The sequence below is a fragment of the Poromitra crassiceps genome (assembly GCF_964638095.1).
Source record: "Poromitra crassiceps genome assembly, chromosome: 16".
Lineage (NCBI taxonomy): Eukaryota > Metazoa > Chordata > Actinopteri > Beryciformes > Melamphaidae > Poromitra > Poromitra crassiceps.
Genome location: NC_139645.1, coordinates 5,341,387 through 5,365,806, shown reverse-complemented (window position 1 = coordinate 5,365,806; position 24,420 = coordinate 5,341,387). Strand labels below are relative to the sequence as shown.

The 24,420-nt window shown below is 45.0% G+C and overlaps 1 protein-coding gene across 1 annotated transcript; it reads right to left on the bottom strand.

Moving 5' to 3' along the window:
* Positions 1-824: 824 nt before the first annotated feature.
* On the bottom strand, positions 825-23,148 carry cpeb1b (cytoplasmic polyadenylation element binding protein 1b; the record flags this gene model as incomplete). Its single annotated transcript, XM_083652878.1, has 12 exons — positions 825-935; positions 1,589-1,669; positions 2,852-2,946; positions 4,003-4,201; positions 4,475-4,611; positions 4,968-5,072; positions 6,477-6,590; positions 8,851-9,106; positions 11,705-11,928; positions 15,927-16,166; positions 22,643-22,823; positions 23,131-23,148. The coding sequence occupies 12 exons, from the start codon at positions 23,146-23,148 to the stop codon at positions 825-827; spliced, it is 1,761 nt and encodes a 586-aa protein (XP_083509004.1).
* Between the last annotated feature and the right edge of the window lie 1,272 nt (positions 23,149-24,420).

Genomic DNA, 24,420 nt, shown 5'->3' with positions numbered 1-24,420 from the left:
GCAAGCGAAGTACTACTTCAACGTTTTGTGCCCATTAGTTGGAACTTTGGAGAGGGCAAAGAAAAACCTCAACAGCCACAGAAAAACGCATGGGGAGGAGAGAGAAATAATAAAGAGGGTGAAAAAAAATTAAAAAGCCGCCTGGTAGAATTCTGTTCAAAATTTTCCATGTCATGACTTAAAACCGTTTGTGTACAAATTAGTAAAAAACTGCGTAAAAATGTCTGAAATGCGACTGGTTAAATCTGGTTAAATGAAGCCCAACTATCATCTCCCAAAGTAAAAAACACCAGTTGGCTTTGCACAGGAAAAAACAGTTGCCAACTGGGGGTAGGGGGAGGGAAGGAGGGAAAAACTAAACTTTTCTTTTTCTTTTTTTTTTTTAAAGGCACTGTATGGCATTTTGCCAATGAACGGCAATGAGACTTGCGTGATTGCTCTTCAATATGCAACGCAAGTAAACCAAAACCAAAACTAAAAAAAAAAAAAAAAAGGAAAAAAGAAAAAGAGGCATTTTCATCCACGTCTTAACCTTGGGCTGACTCCCATCGTACCGTCTGGCCACAAGTCTGGGAAACTGCAAAAGTGTCTACCCCAACAAGGTCACTGTGCGTAGTGCCACTGTGAACAAGTAAACAAAAATGTAGCAAGTGCAAAAAGTGAACATTTCCTACAGTGATTTCCCCCAGTGCCTGGTGGAGTGCCATGCTCCCTCACACCGTGAAGGAGGTCTGGCACTCGTGCTCTGCTCGGTGGGCAGCTGGTGCCCCGTAGTGTGGGCCTCTTCCTCAGGCCCGTCTCTTGCTGATGTGGACCCATCTGCTCTAGCTGGAATCCCGGTTCTTCTGGTTGCGCATAAGGGGCCGGTGGTTGCTCAGGATGTCCATGGAGTGCTGCCAGTGCCAGCAGGAGCGGCAGTAGTACTTGAAGCAGGCCTAGACGCCAAAAAGAGCGCAATGAGCATAATGTGGGCTACCTTAAACGACCACCATCATTTGTGATGGTGGAAAGCATGACAAATTCAGAATCAGTTCACTCAGTGAAATCAATGTCATCAACCGCCTAGGTCTCATTTAGCCAGACCATTCACCACACTTCATTTTTGCTGTACAAATGCAGAAGGATGGTCTGGCACTAAGATTCAAAAAATAAAATAAAATAAAAAAATAAAAAATCCCCAGGGCCAATGGGAGAATTATCCAAGCGGACAACATCCACCAAAATAGACTATGAACCACCAAGTGATGGTATAACAATAAAATCAGGATTATAATTTAGACCCAATTTAGTGCCCAAACTTTTTTTAGGATGAGAGCTACTTACAAAAAATAAAACCGGTCACCAGCTACTTATTTTCCCCTTGTCCCCTCTCCCCCCCCCCTCCAAGTACATATTTGGCACATTTTAACAGCATTATATTATTTAATCGTGTTAAATACTGTATACTGAGTTAGCTATACATGAGTGGGATTTAGTGTATACATAAAAAAAAAAACATTTTGTATTTCTTTGGCGAGCTATTGAGCACCCCTGACTTAGACCTAACAAGTTCAATAGTCTAACCAACTGTCAAATCCAGTGAACTCACCTGGTCTCGGCAGAAGAAAGGGCCGGCTTGGCGACTGCAGACTTGGCACATTGAGTCTTCCAGGTAGGGGTCAATCTGGACCTGAGGGAGGAGGAAAGACCCAGTTAAAGACAACCAGAGACCGGGTACGATTTCGCTTTTAGGGACGATCCTAGCTCCAATATATGCCTTCCTACGTGGAGGGAATGTCACATTCAACTGTGCTCGATTCTGTTCATTTAAAGACCTGCAGGACCTTTGTGTCACTCAAGACCAGTGCAACACTGCTGCTTTTGTACACATCTCCTTGGTATTCTCTCATTTAACCATTGTCCCACAAGGTCGCTAGTAAACTCACGGTCAGCTCAAGGCCTCTGAACTTCTATCCAGCCTTAATGCATTGGAGCACAACAATGCATAGGTCTTGAGTGATGTTGTACAAGGCTCGTACTTTGACAAATAAAAAAAAAATTAAAAAAAAAATTAAACAGTTTTGGAGTTAAGTGTCAAGTTCTCTACAAGAGAATGGCAGCTATTGGCTTAGGCTGAACAATCCATTCTTGAACTAAACCGCACAAAGGCAGTTATTCTCCTGTATTCACCTTATTCACCACGCCCACTTTTTCTCTCTTCCGCGTTCAACGTAAACGTATTTGTTCTTCCGGTTCAGCGCTAGTTGCCTTCTGTGGCTAATTAGCCGCTAGTTAGTTATGTTATATGGCAGTAAAATGCCACTGAATGACCAAATTCGATTGATATAACTTTTAACCATTTCGAGTAACACTGTTCCCATACGGATCACCAGCGTTAGTTTGTTGTTTATAACGTGGCTATATTCATAACGTTTCTATCTCGGATGCGTTATTTCGAATCGCACATAGGTTACGCTAAAACGCACATAGGTTACGCCTACGCAACCTATGTGGGTTTCAGGACGCAACAGCCTTGACTCCACTAACGTCATCTTTAGAGCACAATATTCCTGGAATGCAAGTTTAACTAAACAGTTGCATACATAAAATTAAGATATTACGGGTTGTTTTATTTTGTATGTTACATACGTATTGGCCAAGATATGTTAGTTTATGGGTGAGTAATTTTGCCACTTTAGGAGGGGAGTGTGCGCAGCCATTTTGCCTGCGGGGTTTTTGGCAAGGCAAAACGGAAATACTATTACGAAATGACGTAATGCGGAAGCGTCCATGTGTGGGCAAAGAATAAGGTGAATAGCAGTAAGGCAGAATGACCTCGAGTCTAATTACATTCCATGACAAGCATCCTTACCTTCTTTGTAAACTTTGGGGTTTTGATCTCCACAAATGCTGCGCACACGGCCTTCAGGTAACTTCGCTGATTGTTGAACGTGACACGTCCAGAGCCTGTATGGAGAGGATAGTTGGCGGGGAAAAGGAGGGCGTTGAAGAATTAAGATTGGAGCAAACTCCTTCCTTCAGCATGCACATCCTATCCTACTATTCACCTCATGTAGAAGAGACAGTCTGGCTTGAGAGACTAACAGGAAGTGTAAACGCAATCTGAAGTTCTGATTGTGTTTACACTTCCTGTCACTCATAAACCTAGTCTGACTCATATGTGAGTCAAACTATGTTTGACCAGGTGAGTCAGACTAGTTTGAGAGTTAAAACAGCCGGCGTTTTGAACAGAAAGTCGTAGGTCAAGTGGGCGGGGCTACATAAGGTGAATACAATGAAGGAAACTGTCCATCCATCTGAATCCATTTATCTCCCAGTGGGTTGGCCAATCAATCTGAAACTGCACATGGGCATTGAGTATTCACATAGGCAGAGACAACGGACGAAGCAGATTTGTCCATTTCCCCACATTTAAGCAGTTTCAGCATTTATGCCTTCACCACCCTGGGTTAAAAAACTACTGCAGGCAGGACATCCTGGGAGGAGGGATATTCCCTACCTTTTCACGACACATAGCAATTTCTCAAAACGCCACTGAGTGACTAAAACCCTAGCTGACCAACATGTAGGCCCTACAATTCACGTTTATTTCAATTGTGAAATCAGGTTTCCTGCCGAGTGCTCGGGTGCATTTTTTCCAGCATCCACAATTGTATCAAGCTAACCATAATTAGCCAGAACAAGACCAGAGGTAGGAAGGTTTTGCCTTCAAAATAAACTCAACTATCACATATCTGATAAAAAAAAAAAAAAAAAAAAAAAAAGTATGCCATGACTGCAACCCAGTCTCATACAAACAACACTTGACAAATGTTCATGTAGAAAACGCCAATATTGTTTACATTATAGATGTGTAGATGGTAAAAAATAAAAATAAAAATCAAGCTGTTGGTAGCATTTTTTGGCAATTCTGTATGGAGTTGTGGCACGTGTGTCCCCGGGTATGGACTAGTACTGATGAAAAACAATCTTGCCATCAGTAGTCCGAAGGAAAAGTCTCACCTATTGGATACTTGTGCTTGTCCGTGTCGATGCCAGCGTACATGACGCCTCCGAACAGGTCGTTCATGATGCTGGCCAGGGCCTCAGCATTCAGCATGCCATGCAGCGCACCAACAAACACCGTCTTGCTGGGGTCCAAGCGCTGGGAAGGGCAGCGCACGTAGTTACTGTCGGAGATAACCCAGGGGATCACCTGGACCTGGACCACCAGAGGAGAGAGAGAGTCACAACTGTTAAGCTTTCTTAACGGACTGCCTTTCTACTTTTGGGCTCCCTTTGAACACTACTCAACTGGACCGGAGGGAAGTGTAAGAAAACTGAGCAGCCAGGTTTGTGGAATGAATCAAACGTTACACTATCTGTCACATCCACCCAATTCCAAAAGTATACATTAATTTTAAGGTAATTTTAACAGTTTCTAGATTAGAATCTTAGTTCCTGGTCTAATCTTGCCTGTCTCGTTCCTACTCACATCCTTGCATCGCATCCTGCGGCTGGACATCTTGAAGTAGTACTCCCCGTTGTCCTCAGGGTGCAGCAGGTCTTGGGTGCAGGCATGGAGCAGCCCGCGCACAGACTTCTCGTTCTCGAAAACCAGGTAAACATAGCCTAGAACGCACAGCAAAATATAGATATACAGCAACATAGTGGACCCACAGTCCCTGTACCAAGTACAATTGGATGACTACTCTTAACTTCTACAGTAGCTAGTATGCAAGCGATTTACCAGCCAAATTATGTTTCATGCTACAGGTATACTAAGTATACATGTGCATACTATACTCCATGGATAACCCCCAAAATCAAGAGTACAGGTGACCATAACTTCCCCTCTGATTAGGTGCGTGTAGTAGGGTGTTAAAATCTTTTCGTGGCCTAAACTCACCAGCATGCCGTGTCCTCACCGCAGTGCAACCTTCGAACCAGAAACAAAATAAATTGATAGCCTACCAGCCTGTTATTACCTTTGGGCATATTACCTTTAGGAGGGCAGCGAGGGTGCTTGCCATCCTTACCCGGCCACTCCACACTCAGAGGACCATAGCCACTGAACGTGTTGATCAGGCCAGCTGGAAGAACACAGGATGGAAGAGTGTGACAGGGGTTAGGAGACTTTTAAAAGTGACAAGGAAACATTTAATGGTCTTATTTGATTAATTTGATGTATTACTAGTTAAAAAGGGTGTTTAAAACTACATTTTTGGCTGTTAAAAACCCACCATTTCATGTTGTGAAAACATGATGAAAGTTATGAGTTTTTATTAGGATCTTTTTTAGCCAAAGGCTACTGTTCCAAGAGTCTTGAAACTTGAAAACAAACAAGTTGCAGGTTTTATGATGGTGTGCCATGCAAAGTATGGTGCTTTCCAGGAAGTTATCGGGTTTTAATATGAAGATACGGTGGTTAATACAAGATGGTTATTTAACATGTACCAATTTAATAAAATGCCAACAAATGGGAAACATTTTATTTCTGAATTTTTAATAAAACTAAGGGGAACAAACCTTCCCCTTAACACCTCAACTTTGAAAGACACAAAACACTTAACACTGTTAAACCCCGTTTCCACCCAGTGGCTGGAATGGATTAATCTTGAAGAATTCTAAATTTCTAACGGGTCAAGATTATGTGCAAAGCAAAAAACACTTCCGAGCAGTCGCTCCCTGCATTATATCCCGACCAAACATGTGCCAACCGAAAATACACTGAACTATTCACCTTTTTCCTGGTCTTACGTTTCCCATGATTCTCAGCGGTAGCTGGTTGTCGACTTCCTGTTTACATTTTTTTCACTAGCAAGGAGGTGCACGTCACTGTCCAAGAGTGGGAATGTTTGGCTCATTTGATCCGAAATGGCTAAAAATAGTAACGTTGTGTGGTTGCATAGCAGCAATATTTTACAAAAACGAGGTGAATGTCAATTCACTCGTACTGTATGGGCTTATTTTGAGCCGAAATTGCAAAAAAAAAAATGTATGTGGTTGCATAGCGGCCGCTTTTATTATGAAAAGCTAAACGTCCAAACCGGAACTCTTATTTGGTCATTGAACGGAGCTTTAGCGGTCTCTCTCTTTCAAGATTCAAGATATTGTCACTCCATTGTACAATTATGCACGTGTGAAATTATTGTGCTGGGGGGCATCATTACAAGACATAGGTAGGTACAAAGTCACAACAATTATGATTATTTTCAGTCTCTTTCGATATGAACGGTCCTGGGCGGAAACAGGCAACCGGCAGCTGGAAACAGGGAGGGAGGAGGGTGTCATGGAAGCACCCACTGTCTCGCCATGAAATTCGTGAATAGAAAGGAGACACCATCAAATGTATGTTTTTAAGCTTAGCCTCATATGGCTCAACAATGTCTCACTATAAAGGATGAGAGCAATAAGCACATAGAAAGAACGCCTCAAAAGCACATCTGGTAGTATGCAGTTAAAACAGCCAGTGGGAACAGCAGTAGTTGGCCTACCTTCTGTGATGTCCCAAGGCACTCCTCCAAGAAAGACCTTGCAGGAGTACAGCGGGTTCTTGTTGTTTCTCGGCGGCAGCTGGCCGCTCCAGGTGAACGTGGCTTCATTCACAGCTGATGGATCCAGAAGGCAGATGTTAGTCACTTTTTCCAAGGATCACGTCCATGTGCAAAGCCACCGAGACAAACTTATATAGATCAAAAGGACTAGAAATAACCACCTCACAGTTGTATCCCTCCGCCAATAAGTCAAGTTGCAGTTTACATCCATGCCTGTGCAGACGCTAAATAGAAGCCATCACTATATTGACATGTATGATTCCAGTGAATAATTTACAAGTGAGAAACATGCCATCTTCACTTTGTAGCGGCTTGACCAGTCTTGTATGTTGTTAAGTCTAGTCACAACCCCACAAAGGACGCATGTATTATAAAAATGATGAACCCCTAATTATACCATTAAACCAATAAATCCGCATGAGACAGACAAATTAATGCACACACCACCAGGCAGCTCAAATGCAATAAATGTGTATATTTAGAAAGAAAAAAAAACATGTGATCAACAGATGTTTCAGTCCGTTCTGAGTTCCATAGTTCATTTGAAACGAGTACGGTACATATATCCAAGCCGGGCTTTCCCAGACACCGTGTTCATCTGAATCCCAATCCGCATGAAAAATAGTCCACTTCGGGATTTCCCGGCTCCCTGCATGAACAGACACTGAAACACTAAGCCAATGCGATACAGCAGTTTATCACAAGATCGTTCAGCACAAACACCACAAAACTAAGGCAACCGGTCAAATAAATGAAGTCATGTTAAAAGGGATCAGCGTGCCATTTTGGCTGACTCACGTTTGCCAATGGAAGAGGAATGCAACCTGGAGAGTCTCTGGAGATTCTGGTCCGCTGGTGTTTTCTTCAAAGATAAGATGACACTTGGGCCACACTAATTTAACGTAGCGCATTGCCTGGTTCGGCAAATGAAGCTTAAAGGTCCCAATTCGTGCAGCTGTAACCTCTTAAAAACGTGTGTCTCTGGTCCATAAAACATGATTCTGGATTAATTTGTCGAAAATATAGCAACCCCGTTCGTTCTGACGGAGTTCTCACTTTCTCGTCGCTTTGCAGGAATGGTCCGTTTCTATAATATATTCAGAACTAACAGTTCCCATTGGCCGCTGGGGGAGAGCCCGCCCCAGGCTCCCAGCGGCCAATCAGATTAGCGTCCGTGGACCAGCACGCTAGGTTGTGTCCACAACTAACGTTAGCAACGAGCTATCGCTAACTTAACGGTTGCTACGCTAAACAGGACATCTCAAAATGCCTAGACTTACCGAATGCACCTCCGCAGTTGCTGGATCACGTACAGTTGGCGTCGCGCCAGCTAGAAGTGTTAATTTTGTGGCTAAATCTTGATTGTACTGCCCCAGATTGTTGAAACATTCTGGGCTGAAATGGTTAGCACAGACCAACAGGCCATGATGAATCTCGCGCAGGGAACAGCTTGCAATGGTACACAATAGACAAAATGGCGCAGGTAGCTTGTGTGAGAGAGACCGCGCGCAGTATGCTTAAGGAGCCGCGTGATGTAACACGAAACCGTCTGGGAGAACAGAGTGTAAGGGGGCGTGGCTTGAAGGAGACCGCAGGGGGAAGCTGGATAGGGACAAATTCAACTCTGACAGTTCTGAGGTTGTGAGCACTCATTACAGGGAGGGATGACAGCAGCATATATGCATTTAGAAGTAAAAACAGCTTTTGCACGGAATGGGACCTTTAACAGCACGTTTGTGCTGTTAAGCCCAGCTCCTGCGACCGCTCCCGGCTCCTCGTCAAAGGCATCCGACGCCATACTGTTTTCCAGACAGGATAAAGGGACGTGGAAACGTAATGGGCTGGACTTGGGTAAGTCCGCGTCATTTTACTGGTTGACAACACCAATGGGGGTGTGTGTGGCGTGTAAAACAACAGTGATGCTGGAAACGTCATTCATAAATTATTAGTCTTTTGGGCGATCGCCACAACTTAGACTATTTTTACAGAGGAGTACAGATGACTCAGAGACAGCTTAGTCACACAGTACAACGGCAATCACCTGAAGCTCAATATCGGCAAATTTGAAGGATTTGAAGGCATTCCTGAGAGATTGTGTTTATGAGAACGGGATGGACCTGAGGTCAGAGTGACATTTGACCACCAAAATCTAAACAGTTCATCCTTGAGTCCAAGTGGACATTTGTGCCAAATTTGAAGAAATTTCCTCAAGGCGTTCCTGAGCTACCGCCTTGACGAAAATGGGACGGACAGACAACCCGAAGACATAATTCCAGTGATATATACACACTAGTTTAAGATGTTGTGAAGTTACCCGCAGCCTGTCTGTGCAGACGGGCCTCCCTCTCGATGCTGAAGGAGTCATCAGGCTGGTCCAGCAGGTCCAGCCCGGGCCACAGAGAACCAGTGGGCCAGCGGCGGGACAGGGCCGAGGAGGCAGGGCTGGCACTGTTCGGCGGGGTCAGAGGACAGGCGCTGTCCTGGTGGTCCAGGCGAGAGCCGAGTCGCAGCGGATCCTTCTGCATGTTTGACACCAGATAAGGCAGCGGAGGGGAAAACCTCAGGGTGGACTGGAGAAAAGACCGAAAGGTACCGTTATTACAGACACGAAAAGACGTATGATATACTTACGATATCTCACGATACGCAATAAGGGGTTCATGATTAATAAATATAACCATTTGTGCTGCAACGGATCACAGATGATCTATACGGATCAGCCCCCACGGTTCGAGTTGCAGTGGAAAGATACAGACAAGATGGCTGCATGCTGTGCCTGAAGTGCAATGACTGTTACATTCGAAAAAAAGAAAAGAGCAGCAGATTTAAAAGCAGACTCTCGCCTCCACTGGGTGTGACTTCAGACATTTTCAGCAGTGCAACTGGGAAACTGGGCATGCTTGTCATCATTGAAACAGATCACAAGAATGTGCCGTTTATTGTAATTTCCCACAATGTGTTGCCTTCCCTTCGAAACGCACAGCTCCACTTGCTGAGAGCACCATTTTGATATGGCAGCCAGGTTTACGCCAGGATTCAATGCACCACTGTTTCCGTTTGAATAAATATTTTGCTACGTGTTGTCGGGGCTGAACTTGACCCCTGTCTCTGTCTGTGGCATAGGCATGTAACCAATCAGATAGTGCTGTGGGTGGGACATTGGCCAGGGCCTAAAAAAAAATAAAGTTTGGTTCCGGTTGCCGACCGACCCTGTCAATTTACGTGCGACCCAATTTATTTTATGAGCATGTTGATTTGACGGTGGCGCTATGGCTGGCTCACACTACAGGATTTTAGTGTGAGCTGTTTGCAGATCCAATCTTAAACCTCCCGATCTGCTCACAGCCTCATCGGGGCCGTCCCGATCATATCAAACATGTTTGATATTTAGGACTGAAAATCTGCGCGAATACATCATTCTGCTGCTGCGCGAGACTCCCGTCATTATCGTTAATTGACGCGGCTCATTTGATGCGCTGCACTGCAGGCATCAGATAGGCTACCAAATACCAACAGCACAGAACGAGTATTTGGGGGAAAATGTCACTAATTTATATCACAATGAATGACCAATGAATAAAAAGTTGTTATATCGTAGTTTTGAGCCCCTGCCAGTCAGAGGCTGTAATCTCCTACCTGTCTATCGAGCAGTGTGGGGGGGGAAAGGCATTGCTGCTGCGGGAAGCAATCCAGTCTATCCAAACTTTTGCCGATCTCATGACATGCAGCAGGGGAATATATTTTGGTATTCCATGTGTTTGTGTTCTCACTTGTACAGACAATAGACTCGCGTTGTTTACACGCATGCTAACTACCGTGAGATTCATTTGTTTGGCGAGACGGGCATGAAAATGAGGAAAAGAGAGAGGTGAGGTGGGGGCGGAGCACTTTGGTCACTGCTGGAACCCCAAAAACGAGTATGGCCGGGCGTCAAGGTGATTATCCTGCCGATAATCTTAATAATATCCTGTAGTGCATGGTGCGCCACATTTACAAATCTTGTAGTGTGTGCATGTTTGAGATTCTAGGGGAGATAAACGATAATGACGGGAGGCTTGCACAGCAGCAGGATGATGTAGGCTATTCACGCAGATTTTCAGTCCTAAATATCAAACATGTTTGATATGAAAGCATTCATATTGACTTAAATATTTTGTTCATATAAAAACGTGTGTAGAGCACAGTGGTCATAACATGTAAACTATGTTATGAAAAAAAGTATCCATCGCTGCTGTAATTTTAAGGAAAATAAAAAAAAAATATATATTTCCTATCTATCCCTTGCTGCCACTGGGAAAAAAAAAAAAAAAAAAATTCCCTACCGACCCATCACCGAACTGACAACCAACAGGAACCAAACTTATTTTTTTTTTAGGCCCAGACAGAGGGCGGCAGCTGCATCAGAGTCAAAGTAGCAAATCATTTTATATTAATGCAGTTTATTTATCCTAACTATTTTTGGGGTAAAATAGTATTACGGTTATTTGTTTATCTAAATTCATATTCTTGTTTCTTATGCTGAGCACATGTCTGCACCGTTTGCATAGCCAATTTGAATGTTTTGTTTGTTTTTTCAATAGAAGAGGGGGGGCCAAAGTAGGTAGCACATTTTATATTAATTTGGGGGGGGGGAGATTGCTGATCCGAAAAATGATCCAATCCGTGACTCAGTTTTTTGTGATCCGTTGCACTCCTAATAACCATGATACAATTAAATAAATAAAAGTTCAATTGACAACCAAGTATGACTGTGCAGAATTATGTTTACTCCTGAGATACAAATCTATAATGGCTTGATAGAATGTAAACAATGAAAATCTATTGATGGGAGATTGTGAAATAGTGATAGTCAAGAAGCAGTCTCATTTCTGATTACTAAAGCAGAATAAAATTAAGACAATATCGCCATTTACATCTCTGCCCCACAATCTGCATTGACACATTTTTGTATTGTGATACATTGAATTTCAATATATGATCCCATTCCTATGATTTATGATATAAAATAATGTGCTTTCGATTCCACATTTTCTGCAGGTATAACCAGCCACCAGCTTGTCAAATTAGTCTCAATTTGTGTGTGTGTCTAATATTCAACAACAAAGTATCTGTGTTTTGGATCTAGGTGATCCAAAACACAAGAGGAGGTTACAGAAAAGAGCCCATACCAGCAACTCGCAGAGATGGTCGGATCCAGAGCTGAAGCCACTGGTCTCAGAGTCCACGGGACTGCTGGAGCGCGAGTCCAGGAAGGAGCGCGAGTCCAGCCGGTTTGCCATGCGAGCCATGCCAGGGAACTTCTCCAGGAAGTCAACAGTCTTGGCCTCGTTGGGCAGGTAGCCAGGGGGTTTGCCCAGGATGTTACCCAAGGGGCTATTCAGCATGCCCAGCACTGGGGAGACAAGACAATGACACAGCATTTACAGTGAAGAATGACACAGCATTTACAGTGAAATGAATCTTGAGATGTTTGTGGAATGACTCATAGCAATTTCAGAGAAAGATCTATGCGAGTTCCCATGGCAATGTTGCCTTTTTGCACATCCAGTTACTAAACCGATACATCTAAACAAGTAAACTGTCAATTTAATTTGTGTGCCAAATTTGCATCGGTGCCATCCATATCAAGTTGTGTGACCCAGAGCCGTATACCGTAAATTCCGGACTATAAGCCGCGGCTTTTTTCCCGTTTTTTGGCCCCTGCGGCTTATATAACGGTGCGTCTTATCTATGGATTTTTTCAGAAAAAAAAAAAAAAAAAAAAAAAAATCTCTCTTTTTTAGCACTCTTTCTAACTATAAATCCACTTCTGTTTTAATTTCCTCTCTTGCCCTCTTTTCACCACACCGCGGACACTGTGTGCACTGTAAAAATAAACAACGGTGGTGTTGTGTTATGTTGTTTTGTTGAAATGTTACGGTAATACGGTAAATGGGAGCTTCCTCAAACAGCCATCTCTTTCCCGACAATCCCCTCTGTGCGTGACCACTTACATATGGTAATTACGGTAAGCAAACGGCCACAAGCCCATCAACTCCCTCCCCCGACTACCAGGAGAAAATCACAAACTTCGGCGAATTCACACAAAGGAAGATCAAGGAATATTCCATCGAACCGGAGCAGATCATAAATATGGATGAAGTGCCTTTGACGTTCGACCTGCCACTCACTCGGACTGTTAACAAGAAGCGCCCTGGAGGATTCTTTCACCAAAAAAAAGCTTTGCTCGTTCTCGACAGCATGAGAACGAGCAGTAGATGATCATGAGGTGGTTTTTCAGACGTGTCGATATAGCAGTTTATCGCAAAAGTGTAATGGAAACACATTTTTCGCATTTGCACGTCATGTGACCCATATTATCCCTTGGAAAAGGAGCGGAAAATAAGTTTGGTAAGTAAGGTTCGATAGCCGTGTCAAAACCTCCGCAGCAAGTGGAAAACTTTGAAGCAACGCTACCTAGCAGAAAGACGAGTGTTGTGCAAAAGCGTAGCCGGGCAAATTAGATAATGTTTAATGGCAGAAATCGGTCCATGGTGACAGCAGGCTGCCTGTGTGCGCGCATTTGGCACAGCGGCGAGATGAGAGGATGAAAAGCACACACTGGTGCGGTGGTGCTGTCTGAAGTGAATACAGTGACTGTGAGTAGGCTAATACATTGCACACGTTTCAGGTGCAATTATAGAACCAAATCAGCCTTTTCCCCCCTCCATCTCTAAATCGGACCAGTTGTAGGCTATTAGGCTACCTTTTTTCCTCTGCCTGTCGCGCTGACTGCATTCACGCAGCCAGCAACATTTTGCGACTCATTTTCTTTTGAATTGATAATCAGGCTCGTTTATATGCATTGTAACTTCATGTTGGGATTTCCATTGACCATTGGTTGGATTTGAGCATGCAGGGGACGGGATATGGGGCAGATCCCCGTGCGTAATCACTGTGGCAGCTGCTGCAACGGGGAATCACTCAAACGCAACTTCAATGGAAACGCCTACAAGTCGCAATTGTACATTGTCGAAGTTGTAGAAATATCGCAATTCTTTTGCGAAAAACTGTAATGGAAACACAGCTATAGATGAAGAGGAGTTCGTTGGTTTTGAGTGACAATGAAGGAGAGAGGAGAGTGGTTGACGAAGCCACCCTGAACCTGTTCGTTTCCGACACTGAAGATGAGGACTTTGGTGGTTTCAGTACGCAGGAAGAAGAGGAAGACGAGCATTAGTGACTTGACTTCTCTGGTTACAGGTTTGCTGCACATATAGCCTATTGTTGTGTGATTTTGTCTGGGGATTAGTGACCTGACTTTTGTTTTGTTTTGTTGAAATGTTAATAAATGGGAGCTTCCCCAAACAGCCATCGCTTTCCCGACATTCCTCTCTGTGCACGAACCCTTTCATATGGTAATTAAACATCAAAACACCCGCGGCTTATAGACCGGTGCGGCTTATAGAAGAAAAAAATAGTCAATTTTGGTCCCGCGGCTTATACACCGGTGCGTCTTATAGTCCGGAATTTACGGTATATAGAAGAGTCGTGACATCTCCAGTCACTCCAATGGACCAGTTTTTTTTTTACTCTCAAGAGTTCCAGGAAGTAAGGTTGTGTGGATTAAGCAGCACTGTCGAGTTGCAGCAAAATGGACAGTTTGTGTTGTACTTTTATTTTTTTTATTATAAATCAAATTGTACATTATCAGCTTTATTTTAGCATTCAAATGTAGCGCAAAACCCCTTCCTGGCTGTTCATTGGCTAATGAGTCACACATTTTGGTCCTCCGCTGACGCCACTCTCTCTCTCTAAATGTGGAAACCAACCCAAAATGCCCCAGAGAGCGTTTTGCCTACTAGTTGTGCAACGTGACTGTAAGAAGTTTATGTTATGCAAATTGGACAGAAGCTACATGCTCTTAGCTTTAGTGCTTCTGCTTCACATCAAAAACAGTTAAGGCCTCCAAGGTCCTACTTGCTCTTGATAACCAAATGAGTCAGGTGGCAACCATGGCAAATATGTACTATGTGGCCTGTAAGGGTTGTACCGAACATCAGGCTCCAGGGGATTCTTCAGCTGTAGGCAGCATTCAAAGCTCTCTGGCCCACTTTACAGGCCCAGTTTAGAGAGTGCTCTAAATCAAGTTCTGCCTGGTCGCTATAGACAAGAAGGCAACCATATAATCACGGCACCACAAATGGGTCAGGACAAATGGGGGCATGATTTGGTGGCGTTTCTCTGAAGACGTTGATCTCAAAGAAAAGCATAACGTTGTGTGGAAACTTTCAACACAAACAGGCAGTACCATCCATCCAGCCACACTAGCTGTGTCGTAAAGCAAAGCTTGTGCTGGATAAATCTACGCACAAATGTCATAACATTTACAACATACTATATCAAGTCATGTCAAACAGCATTGTGGGATTTTTTTTTTTCACTCTAGGTATAATGCCAACAGAAACTAAACAACCCAGTAAACTATAGAATACCCAATTTGAATTCAGTAGAGTGAGCAATATATACTGATCAACAGGTATCAACTTTGCAAAACCAAGCGATCTTCATTTAATCAAAGGAAATACAACCATCTCTCCATGTCAAGCCTGTTATGGTTGAAAGGGGGGGGGGGGGGGGGGGGGGTCAAAAATGTTTTGCCGCACAGGAGTGTTTTTGTACAGTCAGACTGCCAGATGCAGCAGAGCAAAACTGCCACATCATCCTCCTCCCCAGCGAGTAGCGACAGCCTGTCCCCCCACACACAAACAGCCTGTCCCCCCGCACACAAACAGCCTGTCCCCCCGCACACAAACAGCCTGTCCCCCCACACACAAACAGCCTGTCCCCCCGCACACAAACAGCCTGTCCCCCCACACACAAACAGCCTGTCCCCCCGCACACAAACAGCCTGTCCCCCCACACACAAACAGCCTGTCCCCCCGCACACAAACAGCCTGTCCCCCCACACACAAACAGCCTGTCCCCCCACACACAAACAGCCTGTCCCCCCACACACAAACAGCCTGTCCCCCCACACACAAACAGCCTGTCCCCCCGCACACAAACAGTTGACCAACTGTCCCATATTTCAAATAACTACAGTGCCACACACACACACACAGATAGAGACCCAATCACAAACCTAACATCAAAGACATTTTGAAATATCTACTGTAGTACAGCTACGTTACATGGACACAAAGTGACACTTTACGCTTGGACAACAACAACATCCCACCACAAACCAATTTCTGGGACATTATGGTCTATACCAGAACACAAGGCCGCATCATAAGGCTTGTTGCTCTTCCTTCACAACGATAAGTCACTATCGTTAGCTGTTGGAACGTTGGGAGAAACGTAATAAGAACGTTAGAGCCATAAACTATCAAAGAGTCTGGTACTTACTGGAGGGTGAGCTGGTCTGAACCTGGGAGCAGCTGATGTGCGTGTCGGTCTCCTGGCTGCTCCAGGGACGCTCCCAGCCAGACAGACTGAGGGACTGGAGCCCCAGGCCCAGGTCTGTGACGTCCGGCAGGCCGCGGGACGCCGCCATCTCCTGGGAAAGGGACATGCCGCCGCCTCCGCCGCAGCTAGGGAACAGCATCCTGCTGCTGCCCACCGCAGCCAGCTCCGATTCTTTCCGCTCTGGGGATCCAGTTCAGGGACGGACGGAGAGAGAGAAGGGAGGGGAGAGACAAGAAGAAGTGTTACAGACGGCCACAGAGAGAGAGAGAGAGAGAGAGCTCAGCTGTTGGTCTGCGCTGCTGCGGTCACCTAAAGTGGAAGAGAGCAGCAGCAGCAGCAGCAGGCAGGCAGTGAATACTGATTTGTTGCAAGCAAAAATGGCTTCTGTTAGAGAGGCCCCCCGTTTTGTTTTTAATTCTGATGATTAAAAACAATGTTAAAAACAGTCAGGGCTCATCTCGCCATCTCCCCCCTTTTCCCCCGGCTGCTGACGGGGGGAGCTGCTAACCTGCCGCCACGTCGGTGCCCGGTGCGACTGCCATGCATCTCCGTCCGCATCACTGACCCACCTAGCAGCATGTGACATGACTGCTGATGCACTCACACACCCCTGCTAATGACATCAGCCTCCACCCCCACCACCACCACCACCAACCTCCACCCACCCCCACCACAGCTTCCTCGCCTAACTGTGTAATGAAAAATTCCTGTCGGGAGATATTGGCTCGTTGGTAGAAAAGAAGTACTCCCTTCCTTCTCTCTCCCTCTCTCTCTGGTTAGCAGCACAGCACAGCTCGTCTCCGTGTCGGCGGTAGACAGCCGCGGCAGTTACTGCTTAGTGAGTCGTCTCGCCTTGTTTCCCTGAGTGAGCTGGAGGAGAGGCGGAGGGAGGGAGGGAGGGAGGGAGGGGGGGTCTGGGAAGAGGGGGCTGAGCTACAGCAGCTTAGGGGGAGGGAGCGAATGAGTCAGCAGACTTACAACTATTTTGGATTTGAGCTTGGTCAATACCACACAACATGGAGGCGGGGCAAAGGAGGGGGGGGGGGGGGGTCTGTGAATTTTGAAATCCCTCACGTATTAGTTATTAGTTCAGTGATTCTCAACCATTTTCATGCAATGGACCTCTAATTTAGTCCACATTAGGACCCATTTGATGAGATTTTGTCACCGACCCAAATCTGAGAATAATATTTTTGATTGTGAGATATGATTTTGCCACTCCAGAATTCCATCACTATCTGCATTGTAGGTAGAGATATAACAGTAAGACTATGAGCAAACGTTTTTATTTTCTTCTACGCTACTCTTAGTTGTGTTAAGTGTTTGTAAATTGTAAATTAAATCATGCTGAAGTTTAATAAGTCATCAATATGCTGCTGGGCTGGGGACCCTCTAGAACCCACTCAAGGACCCTTGCTAGTCCCCGGACCCCATGTTCTCAACTACCGTTTGGTATTAAATACAGTGGTTCAGAATGTGTATTAGTTGGCGTGTAATGTGTAATTTCCTTGGTGCCATCGAGTCAGTAAAAAGACAGACGGACAGAGACAGACGGACAGGGCCTCGCTGTATCAGCTGACTGATCAGATGTTGGGAGGACAGAGTGATTTGCACCGCCAGCTCCTCCCATCCCTCTCCAGGCCTGGAAAGCATCCAACTGCTAGCTCCAGCCCTGATTCAGCAACACCAAGCCGGGGTGCGGGGGGATGGGGAGGGAGGGGGTGCAGCCGGGGGACGGACAGGGCTATAAACGTTTGGTTCAAACTGGATTACACTATGCATTGTGATCCACTCCAGTTTTAGTTATAGAACTTTTTCCCACCGGTGGCTTACCACCACCATGTCAGACACTCGCCAAGACCAGATACCTTTCATGTTATAATTTACATCTCGAATTTACATCTTTCATCTTGCAACAAGCAAGGAAATAAGACTGCTTCCTGAAGAGGATTTCATAAGACTTCCAAGCAAGTGTGTGTGTGTGTGCAGAGGTGTGCTCAGGAGGAGAATGAACAATTGAAGGAAAGGACACAGGACTGAGCCAAGCTTAACTCTTGGCAAATCTCTCCCTCTCTCTCAAAAAAGCAGCAGCTTACAAGTGCTGCAGTGCTGCAGAGCGCGCGGTGCAGCATGAATCAGCTGCTGGCACCTGAATGGTAATGACAAGGTGACGGGCGGGCTGCTGTAATGGATGGCATTTCTGATCAAGGAAGCCCATTGGCTCCAGGAGGAGCCAATCAATGGGCTTCCTTGATCAGAAATGTCTTTTGCAGGGATGCACTTTTGACCTCTCCTATGAGGTTTTAAAGGAAAATGCCACCCTAAAAAAAACACAGTCACTGCTGAAAATCAGCTAGGCCTAAAAAATGTTTTTGTTCGGTTCCGGTTTCCGACCCTGTCAATTTACGTGCGACCCAAATTTATTTTATGAGCTTGTTGATTTGACGGTGGCGCTAAGGGGCGGGGTTTGCCACTGCGCGAAGGTGCTTTTCCCTACGGATACTTTAAAACGAAAATGGCAGGGAGCATGACGGACATGTGCCTTTGTTGAGGTTCCAGCGCTGTGAACCCGGTACCATACCGTGACGTGAAAACACTGCAGACGACTGATTGGTCAGGCAGAATCGTGTTTACTGTATCTACTGTCAATACTGGATAGCAGTTTAGTGGGGCTTACCTTCTCTTGTTATTTCCATCAGTCTTTTGTGTCGCTGCCTTCGGCTCTGGTGAAATAAAATCGATCTCCTTGCTCAGCTTTAACATGACGGTGGTTTTCAATTGTTTTGAGAGAGAAAAAGTCCGCTCCTCGGGAAGCCCTTTGAGTTGTGTGTGACGTCAGCTCGGCTAGGCCGGAGGCAGGGGTTTAGCGAAGCCGCGGTCTTGCCTGGTGAGTTGCCACCAGGGAAGTGGCTTCCCTTCTCCCCGTAGCGTGACTCCCGTCCCCCGCGCAGCGCATGCATGTGCGTTTGAGTAACAACAAAGTGATATCCATTCTCCTGGCCGATTGTCACATTTGCCCATGTACAGTGTAGTATAGGTCATTTAGAGGCACCAGTATTCCAGTTGAAAAGTTCCGTGTATGGATTTAATTTTAACATTATACGTTATAGCCTACTTGGGCTATGGGCGGAGGGCAGATATGCGGTCGCTATGACGACCAGGTGTGGGCGGAGGTGAGTAAACTTGCTATGGAAACAGTGTATATCAAGTAGAGACGAGTAAGACCAGGTCGAGTAGAGCTGTACTGTGCTGTTATATGTGGTGGAAATGAGCCATATGTGTCGCTTCTCTACCCATGCAGCACCCATGCAGCACCAACCAAAATTGTGAGATTGGGGTTAAAATCATTTGAAAACGTGCTTCAGAAAGTTAAACAGTGCCCTTGTATTCGTATCAGCAGCCGGCAAAGTGGACAGAGCTGACAAATGGTTTTTAGGAGTAGAAAAACGAACACATTTAAAATCAGCACGTTTTAATAACATTGAAGCATTCATATTGACTTAAAAGTCCCTGGAAACCAGAAATATTTTTTTAGTATTTAGCATTTTGAGTTCATCACATCACAGGAACCTATGTTAATAAGCCACCAGCCAAATTTGAACGATGATGAACGTCGCAAAGTATATAAATTTAGGTTTGACAGTCATGGCAAAAGTCATGAGAATCAATCAGATTTTAGAGTGTATTTTCTCCCGCGGACTGTGTGGGCGTGTCCCATCTGCAACAGGTCTCCTCTCTCTCGGAGGAGACCTGCTGGAGGAGACCTGCTCGGAGGAGACCTCTCTCTACATTAACGGAGAGAGAGAGAGGAGAGAGAGAGAGAAGGAAAGAGATGGAGTGTGTGTGTTCGCGAGTTGCTCGGCGCATAGCACAGAGGGTTTACAGAGAGGAAGAGATCTCTGCCGATGCGAGTGCACAGCGCTACTGTGTGTGTCAGTGTGTGTGCGCGCATGCGTGTGTGTGATTCGATTAAATCTTATGACGTGATAAGATCATGCATTTTAGCACCACGCGCACCGCTCTCTTCAATGAGGAAATGGAAATCCAGACCTTGTAGAAAAGTGTCGATTTTTGGAGTTAGGGTTGAAAGTAGGGCTGTGGCGATTCACTTATCTCCCGATTCGATACTATCACGATTCTTGGGTGCCGATTCGATTTATATTGTGATTCTTAAGTATTGCGATTCTACGATTATTGCGATTCGATATTACGATTTATTGCGATTTGTTTCTTTTTTTCTTTTTTCAGTTTGTTTGCTTTTTTACACTAGATTAGAACATGGGAAAAGTTGAATCATACACTAGAGACTGTATATTATATATCATGAGTAGGGCTGGGCGATAGTTAAAAACAGGGGCGGACTGGGATCATAATTCAGGCCGGGCATTAGATACCAAGCAGGCCAGGCCGATATGGGCCGACGCGCGTGAAATTTGGGCCGTTTGAAGCCCAATTTGGGCCGTTTGAAGCCCAATTTGGGCCGTTTGAAGCCAGATTTACAATGAGATGCACCCACTTTAACCCTGAAGTGTAATTATTACTTCAGACTAACTAATAAAGTAATAAAACCACTAGTAAACCAGTAGGCGGCGCCTGGCCTGCTGTTCAGTGAGTGGCCTGACTGCAAGCACCCAAAAAAAAAAAAAAAAAATTTTTTGTTTGCGATTATCGATTCTGGAGTAAAAGATCGATTAAAAAAATCATGACATTAAAAATGGCGATACTTAGGTGAATCGATTTTTTCCCCCACCCGTAGTTGAAAGTAATGTCAACTACTATCTGAGGCACACAATTACTCATATAAGACCCTAAATTTAACAGTTAGAAGGTTTTCGTGGATTTTGGTTTCCAGGGACTTTGAATATTTTGTTCATATAAAAACGTGTGAAGAGCACAGTGGTAGAGTACATGTAGGCTATGTTATGAAAAAAGTATCCATCGCTGCTGTAATTTTAAGGAAAATAAAAATATATATATATTTCCTATCTATCCCTTGCTGCCACTGGGAAGAAAAAAAAAAAAATCCTACCGACCCCCATCACCTCAACTGACAACCAACAGGAACCAAACTTTTTTTTTTTAGGTCCTGTTGGCTTCATTTGCTTGTGTGTGTAGTGCAAGAAAGCTAGCAACACGTCAACAAAATAACTCGTGGGGTGCATTGAACGTCACACTGTATAAAAACAAGACTATCCGAGGGGGGATCTTTCCTTTTAACGGTCAGTGTATTTGGCACATTCAGTGTTTGGCAGTGAAGTAAAGTACCTCATTAGTGTAAGTTTATTTACTTTCCCCAGTAACTTGTAATGTAAGGCAGAGGTTTTGGAAGGAAGTGGGAGTCGGGCCTTCCCAGGGAGGCCCCAAGCAGTTTCAGGGGAAAGGGAAGAAATATTACATTACTACATGTACAATGAGATCTCAGAATAGCCAATGTGTGTGATTTGGTTAAAGAGATAGTTCAGAGATTCACTAGTTTGGGGGGGATTTAGCCGTTTTTCCCACTTTCCCAGAGTCAGAAAGAAAGAAATGCCTTCTGACAGACCTTTTTTAATGTATTTGGTGTAGTCGTGCCAAACAGCAATATCAGGCTAACTTGGCTCAATTGTTGATTGTCCATGGGATCATCAATCCCATAGGCATCCAGGAATTGCGCGAGGGGGCCTCCTTTTTCCAAGCTTTGTCTGGGGGGAGGCCTACAGTCTCTGACTTTGAAAGCTCCAGATATAAAAAGGGGTTATAATTTTCCAAAAGTTATAATAGTAATCTAACTAACTTCTAACTACTGCATTACTTTATCCAGTGCTGGAGATAGGTCTGGCCAGAGTTCCGACATCTCCATTCACTCCAATGGACCAGTTTTTTTCCAGGAAGTAGAAAGTGGAACTCTTGAGTAAAAAAAGCAGCACTGTCGAGTTGCAGCAAAATAGACAGTGTTGTACTTTGAAAGGGTTTTTCATCCCTTCAAAAGAATCAAATTGTACATTATCGGCTTTATTTTAGCATGCAAAAGTAGCGCGCGACCCATTCCTGGCTGTTCATTGGCTAATGAGTCTCGCATTTTGGTCCTCTGCTGACGCCACTCTCTCTCTCTAGAGGACACTAGGTCTGGCTATGCAAGACTACTACGTTGCCAGAACGCTTTTAGTTTTTTTGTCCTAGGGCTAAAGCATGTAGTTTGGCTGATTCATTCTAAAATGGAGCTGGCTTTAACAGGTTGTACGTCACTTTTTTCTGAAGGGGGCGTAGCAAAAGTAATACAGTAAAGTAACAAGCAATGTCACTAATTAGCTTCAAGACAAAGTAATAAGTAAAGTAATTGTATTCATTTTTAAAAAGGAGTGATAAGCAACATTAGCTACATTTTCTGAGTCACTTGCCCATCACACACACTGGTAACATAACAACCCCAGCGTGTCCTAGCCATGGATGGTCCTAGCATAGCCCCCCTTGCATCACTCTTCCCTTCCGGGTATATGACGTCTCGAGGGGAGATGACGACATACGTTATATATTTGCGTCACTCTTCCCGGTATATATAACGTATGTAGGGGGGGAGATGAGGACGTCATATACCAGGAAGAGTGACGACGGCGCAATAAGGGGCTAGTAGCTAGCATGTCCACGCTTTATCTGGAGTAAAAGAGGAGAAGTTTTACCGCACAGGTCTCGCTTGCCCTTGGTGTTGTTGGGTGTGGTGCACACACCGGTAAAGTCCAGAGCGTTGCCCAGCATGGTGTTCATGCGGCGGAAGATGTCTGCGTTGCTGCAGGTGGAGAGCGCAGGAGCCTCGGGGTCCCAGCGGTCAGCGGCAGCAGCACAGCCTCGGGGGTCGTCTCTCTGCCGGGCGAGGAGAGAGGCGAGTTAGGGGTGGGTGGTGGGGGTGGGATAACACAGAACAAAACTCGTTACTGCAAACAAACTCAACCAGTGGCACCTTTTTTTAAACACTCGACACACGTCGAGTTTTCCAATAGTTTTTGAGAGTTTGGGCCTAATTTAAGTGAATTCAGGTCCACGTTGTGTGAGAGAGGCGGAGCGGCTATACCCGCGAACACACACACAAAGAGGCCATGGAAAACCCCACGCGCGGCAGGCCTTAAAAAAAGGTTAAGTCGCTTTAACGTTACTTTCGTTCTTAACTCACCAGCAGGGAAAACGCCATGATGCGGACAGCTTATGCGAAATGTAACAAGTATGAGCGTCGGCTGACACGACAGGTCATATTTATGAAGTCTGTCTGTTCGCTGGCTAATTAGTATCAATTGAGGGAACGTGTGCGTGCGTGCTGCTGCTCTCACAGGCTAGGCTGCTCCTCGTGCTCTGCGAATCGCTGATGACCTCACGCGCAGGGGGCGGGGCCGCCGGTCAGGCATGCTGTTCACGTGCTCAACGAGATGAAAGTGAAAGCACAAACAAAACAACCACTCACAGATTAAGAGATATGTTTCAAATGACAGAAATATGGGCCAATAAATGTATGTATTTTTTGTACACAGTAGTAGATGTTCATTGAGCGGTCAAAATGTGGGGTTATGTTTGCAGTTGGGGGGGGGGGGGGGGGGTAAAAAAATGTAAATGTGTTTACATTGTCCAAATAATATCGCCCAATCATTGACTGTAACGCATGCTGGGATCATGGGCTGGGATAGGCTGCAGTACCACCACCCCTCCACACACACACACACACACACACACACACACACACACACACACACACACACACACACACACACACACACACACACACACACACACACACACACACACACACACACACACACACACCAGAACCTGAATAAGCATTTATTATTATAGTGTCCAACCCACCTCTCCAGGTTACTAATTTTACTAACTAGTTGTTTCACACATGTTACTTTATTAAATATGGATTACTAAATCAGAAACCTGTGCTAGTATAGACACAGTATATTATGAATGTATATGAAATGTATATATATCATGAAAGAAATTGTCGAATCATGACAGTACGTGCTCACTATGGACCCATTTCACAGCAAACGTTTTGAGGTGGTAAAAGCAGGAAGTAAAGCAGGTGTAACCAATCTGCGTTCAGCTTTATGGTGATTGGGAATAAAATGCTATTGACTGCACTTTCTATCGAGTCTTCCACATAATTGTAATACCTCCACAAACCTGTAGCTACCTAACCCCTGTTGTTACTCATGATCATGTTTGTGCGGCAGCTGAAGAAATTCAAAGTGCCAAAGGCCACGATGGTGCACTTCTACACCTCCATCGTTGAGTCCATCCTCACCTGCTCCATCACCGTCTGGTATGCTGCTGCCACTCTCAAAGACATCAACAGACTTCAGCGCATCATCCGCTGCGCTGAGAAGATAATCGGATGCAACCTGCCATCCCTCCAGGACCTGCATGCAACCAGGACATGGCTGACGCCTCCCACCCTGGCCAC